Here is a 5,731-nt window from a genome sequence, read left to right as displayed (position 1 = left end):
GGGGGGGGCATATCCAGATAGAAAGGCAAATACTGTAATGTCTATTTGTGTTTTTTAAATTATTTTTTAATTGAGATCTCAAATTGGAGCCATTTTATAGAGGCATAAACATTCAATCTGTCAGGTTCTAGGAAATTTAAGTAGAAATAAACGTATAATTTGTGGGGATGCTGCCACGTGGAGAGACAAATACATCACGCCATCACCATAATCACAACTTGTATATAAAAAAATAAGCAGCCACAAAATATTAAAACTGATATATATATAGCCCAATCAGCAACCTCAAACATTAAAAATAATGTTTATATAAGCACAAATCAGACACCTTAAACATTCAAAGTAAAACTGATATAAACACAAATCAGCAATCTCAAACATTAACAATAAAATGTAGATAAACACAAATCAGACACGTTAAACATTAAAAGTAAAACTGATATAAACACAAATTAGCAATCTCAAACTTATTAAATTAATAAAAACACAAATCAGAGACTTTACATAGTAAAAGTGAAACTGATTTAAACACAAATTAGCAATCTCAAACTTAAAAAATAAAATTGATAAAAACACAATAGAGCTGCTGACTGACTTACACCTTTGGCTTTAATGCTGTATTGCAAAAAAGTTACAAATAGAGTGTGGTAATTTAAGCAGTACAATCAATATTCCATCCTGACACAACGCCAAGCAAGGGGATAAGAAGGGCCATAAATAATTATAATTCACATATGTATAATTAAATCATATAAATCTGTACGCTGAATTAGATCCTTGGAGACTAAAATATCAATGTTTCACATCACTACCATACAGCAGATGTTGCATGTATACATATAAGCATTCTTATGCAGTAATCATCATATATAACACACGTCCTTACATCCCAAAGTACCCTCAACAAGCTGCTTACAAAGCAGATGTGAGTGACAGCTTGCAGCAAATATATAAGTACTCATTAGTTGTTTATTTACCGATATCTTTTATTGTCCACAGGCACTATATCCATGGCTATATAGTATTGTTGATGTGGATCTAACCCAGAGATCTTCACTCTCATAGCTGGAAACATCCGCCTGTAATAGAAATTCACAGAAATAGTGTATGACTGTCATACCTCTCTATTTTAGAAGCAGGCTAAACATTTGCCTTTATCTTGATAGAAATAACATAATATAACCTAAAATACTCTGCTTTGTGATTTTTTTTTCCAGATTGAGTCAATTACTCTTTAGCTCTCTTTCCAGGCTGACAGTGGTTCCTAGTGAGAGGGAGAAATTTAAGTGAACCTGTCTAAGCTGCCTTTAAACACCCTTTCAGAGTGAAGGAGTATAAAAATTGGTATGGCTGTGTAAAGACATTTACTGAAAAAAATCTAAAGAATAAAATAATGTGCAAGGCCTAGTGACCCATAGAAGCCAATCTTGTATTGTAATTCTAATGTCTTCCTTACATTGTAAAGCGCTGCGCAAACTGTTGGCGCTATATAAATACTATGTAATAATAATAATAATAATAATAATAAAGACAAGAGAAAAGAAAATGAGCACCAAATCAGAGTTAATGCTTACAGAAACCAATTCAAATTCCTTATTCATTTTTATGCCCAAGTGATTGGTTGATATGGGCAATAATTACATTTTTGTGTTCTTTTCTCTTTCCTCCCTTTATATTTCAACAACCCCTCCGAAACCAGTAAAATGTCCCCTCTCATCAGTGAGAGAAGCTGATTGGCTGATTTGGGGCATTTTGCATACTTCCCTTAGCCTTATGAAGTAATCCCAGTAATGTGCTGGCCAAAATATTGTAAACCCCCATTTTCTCATTGCTGACCGAGGATGCAGCAAACATCAGCCCTACCGATAAGTGTAATCCTCAGTGGATTCTGAGAAGATTTATGATGACTCAGTTAGAGCCCCCAGTGTATGGCAGACCCTCTACAGAGGCACTGACAGCCAAGAAAATGTCTTCATATTTTCTGTGTCTCTGCACCTGTACAACTCACAGCCTTTGGCTGAAAATCCACTGGACAAATGCTGCATTGTGCCGATTGGAACAGCATTTAGATCACTGCTATAGAGGCATTGAAATGTAGCCTGCGACATATGGATTTAATCAAATATGTTTTTGCAATCTTTAATAAGCTGAGTTCCTTGTATAATATCCAGGTTTCCTTGTACATCTGTCTTTGAACCATGTCTTTTCTGAAGAAGACGGAATTCATGGATCTTGCTCTAATGAGCACTACACAGGCTCGGCTCAATGTTAAGGGCTGATAAAATAGACTTGCCATCTGTACTCACTTCATCATGCTGTAAGTTTCAATTTAGGTGTTGGGATCCTATACTGATATCTTTAAAATATGTAAATCTAGATGTCAGATGTCCCTGGGGAGTGAGGCAAAAACGTTTATGATAAACATCTGTAAGATCAGCGTTTGTTTGATGATCAGAGCGAAAGTGGTGACATCAGTGCTAGGAAGGAAATCTATGTGGATGTGTCCCTTAGCAGAATCACTGAGTCAGATACCCAAGTCAGCCTGTCCTAAGCAGCTCTTAAATCAGAAGTAAGCTCATATCTTGACCTAAGCTAACATTTGTTGACACTGCTAGCAGTGCTGTCACACAGCCCAGACTAGCGTTGATAAACCCAGAAATCCACTTGCACTCTAAGGAACAAGGTATGGATACTGGAGGGAATACTGGGTTGCCAAGAGCAACCAATGCATTTCCTAAATCAAATGAAAGTTGCAATTTGATTGGTTGCTATGAGCACATCACACCTCTTTCTTTTCTTCTGGGTTCATAAATCAGTTTCATGATTCTCTTTTATGCTTGGTCTTGTTTATTTTATACCACTGGCTGAGCTGCTGGCCTCATATAGTCAGCTCCAGGTGAATATCCCTTAACTGGTGTGAGAAATCCAGGTTTTGGGGTAGGCTGCGGTCTAGGTAATGGCAGGGGTGATTAACAGTGCATGGTGTTTATCCAACAAATACATCATGATGGAAATATTCTGACTGAAATAGCTGGCCTCTACCAAGAAGCAGCGAGCCAAGCCATGTCTGGGAGGAAGTCACTGGCCCCCTGGCAGTCACCCTACATCCAGCATCATGATGGATAGCCTGGTCTTGGCTGCTCTCTGAGCCTAAAAAGAAAGCTCGTGCACTTAGCAGGGACAGATTTACACCAAGCTAGTTCACAGCATTCGTTACATTGCCCGAGCTGCCGTCAACATTCCCACTGGGGGCGAGGAACCTGTAAATTGACCTCCATCGCCTGAGCTCTGCAGAGTGAAGAGATCTCTCACCTCCCGGCCTTAGTGATGATCATCTCTGTGCCGATCTCATGAAAGCGCTTCCACAACTCTGCTCCCTGCAGATCCACACGAATCACCGAGGAAGATGAGCCCACCGTGGCCGAAACAACAGGGGACGCCAATGGGGGACTGCATGTCCCAGCTGCTGCCTTCACTCCACCATAGGCGTCCTCACTGGGTTCATGTTTATTCATGAAATATGAATACATTATATAGAATTATTTTGGAGAGAGATCCATTAAATATATACATTCAGATATTCAGATTTGAAATAACTTTCTTTTTTCTCTTTCTAGCATTTAGAGAGAAGAATGTATCCATGTGTAACTTTTTGCTCAGAGGTGAAGGGGAAGGTGATCAGAGTTCCATCAACAACAACGTTCTGTACAACTCGCACAAGACAACAAACATTGCAACTTTGTTGTGACGATCCTCGCAAGATGCCAAATATTCAAACAGTAAATGACCACAAATAAAATGTAGAAACATAACACTCCGGACTTTGTTAATGCCGGTCAATGCATTTATGTTCAGTGACAATTACAACTTCCTAAGTATTACATTCTAGCTAAAGAAGAGGAAATGGCAACAATTTATTTCTAAAATATAAATAACGCATGGAAATGGGCCTGTGATACAGTGTATGAATTGGTTCACACGTAACTCAGGGCTGGATTTTCCTGAATTAGATATGTGGCAAGCCATGACATATAATATGTCGCTATTACTAGATCAAATATACTGGATGCATATTATATTATACATACAGACAGAAGGGTTTATTTATCAAAGTTTTCACATAAAATTCACACATTTTCTAACTGAATTGTAGGTTCGGAAAACCGTGTGAATCGTGGAATTTGTGTGCATTCTGGGTGAAAGCATTGATAAATAGATCCCTTGAGATATAGAAAAACATATAGAAATAAGAATATAGGTACTAGATAGATAGATAGATAGATAGATAGATAGATAGATAGATAGATAGATAGATAGTTAGATAGATAGATAGATAGATAGATAGATAGATAGATAGATAGATAGATAGATAGATAGATACATGGATATATAATAAATGATAAAGATAGATAGATAGATAGATAGATAGATAGATAGATAGATAGATAGATAGATAGATAATAGACAGACAATCAAATAATCAAATAAATAGATAGATCCATGAATATATAATAAATGATAAATTGATCATAAATAGATCAATAGATAGATAGATAGATAATAGACAAACAAACAAATAGATAGATTTTTAAGGGACAGAAAGTGAGAAGAAGCACAGTCCCCTGGCCAGTGAACAGTAAGTAGCCTTTCTGCCCCAGACAGGAGGTTTGAGGCTGGAGCAGTGTACTAATGCATTACTTAATCTAATGGTGTGCTACATTTAAAGGAGTACTACATAAGAAAATGAGTACTACATTTAGAGGAGTACTACATCTAAAGAAGTGCTACCTCTAACGAAGTACTACATTTAAAGAAGTACTACATCTAGGAGTACTACATCTAAAGAAGTGCTACATCTAACGAAGTACTACATCTAAAGGAGTACTACATCTAAAGAAGTACAACATGTAAAGGATATCTACGTCCAATGGAGTATTACATGTAAAGGACATGTCCTATTCCCGGACTATAGGGAAGGGGGGTCCATGCAGTGTGATGGGACATAGACACTCACAAGCTCCCAGTATGCCGCACACAGAGTGCTCCAGGTCAGGGACCGCGGACTGCTGGATGGAAGCTAATTCCGATCCTTCGGCAGAGCTTCTCTCGGCATGTCCATCCTCCAGCTTCCTCTTCTTCTTCCTCTGCTGCTTCTCAGCCCCGATGAGCGCTTCCACGGAGAAGGCGTGTGCCTTGAGGCTCATGGTACAAGGTGACCTCCTCTTGTCTGCCATGTCCCCGATCAGCGCGGTGTCTCCCCTCTTCATATACACCCCCTTTCTCTCCGGAGACTGTGTAGTAGATAGGAGGCTCTAAGGCATACCCCCTTTCCAGCTCGGGGAAAGTTCGGTGTAATCCAGCCCTGAGCAAATCCAGGTACTCAGCAGAATTTTTTTTTGGGAAAGTCTCTCCAATGTAGCCCCAGAGTGGGGATGGGAAAGTTTGCTCTTCCCTTGTCTCCCACCTCCCCCTCCTCTTTGCTCCAAGCTCTGACTCGTCTGGCGAGCCGGGGACGACTGACACGGGTTACAATGCGCGCTGGACACAAATTAGGACTTGTAATTGAAATTTGTAGCCTTGAACTGTCAGCACTTGTAAGCAGGAGAGCGCTGGAGAGAACTCTCTTCATTAGCGACAATAAAGCGGCGGGACAGGGAGGAGCCGGCACATGTGTCAATCACACGGCTATCCGACCAATCACAGAGCCGTCATTAAAGCAGAGCCGGACCTA

The 5,731-nt window shown here is 39.4% G+C and overlaps 1 protein-coding gene across 1 annotated transcript in view; it reads right to left on the bottom strand.

Annotated features, from left to right (window-relative positions):
* The window catches only part of TBX18 (T-box 18), a 38,081-nt gene extending 32,833 nt beyond the window's left edge, over positions 1 to 5,248 (bottom strand). Inside the window, exons 1-3 of the mRNA XM_018567136.1 lie at positions 5,009 to 5,248; positions 3,313 to 3,496; positions 978 to 1,079 (exon numbers count right to left, since the gene is read on the bottom strand). Coding sequence (XP_018422638.1) covers positions 978 to 1,079; positions 3,313 to 3,496; positions 5,009 to 5,234 — 512 coding nt within the window. The 5' untranslated portion in view covers positions 5,235 to 5,248. The remainder of the gene's footprint in view (positions 1 to 977; positions 1,080 to 3,312; positions 3,497 to 5,008) is intronic.
* Between the last annotated feature and the right edge of the window lie 483 nt (positions 5,249 to 5,731).

Source organism: Nanorana parkeri, unplaced genomic scaffold (genome assembly GCF_000935625.1).
Source record: "Nanorana parkeri isolate BGI_ZX_2015 unplaced genomic scaffold, ASM93562v1 scaffold1014, whole genome shotgun sequence".
Lineage (NCBI taxonomy): Eukaryota > Metazoa > Chordata > Amphibia > Anura > Dicroglossidae > Nanorana > Nanorana parkeri.
The sequence above is the reverse complement of the archived record's forward strand: the minus strand, read 5'-3'. Positions and strand labels throughout refer to the sequence as shown.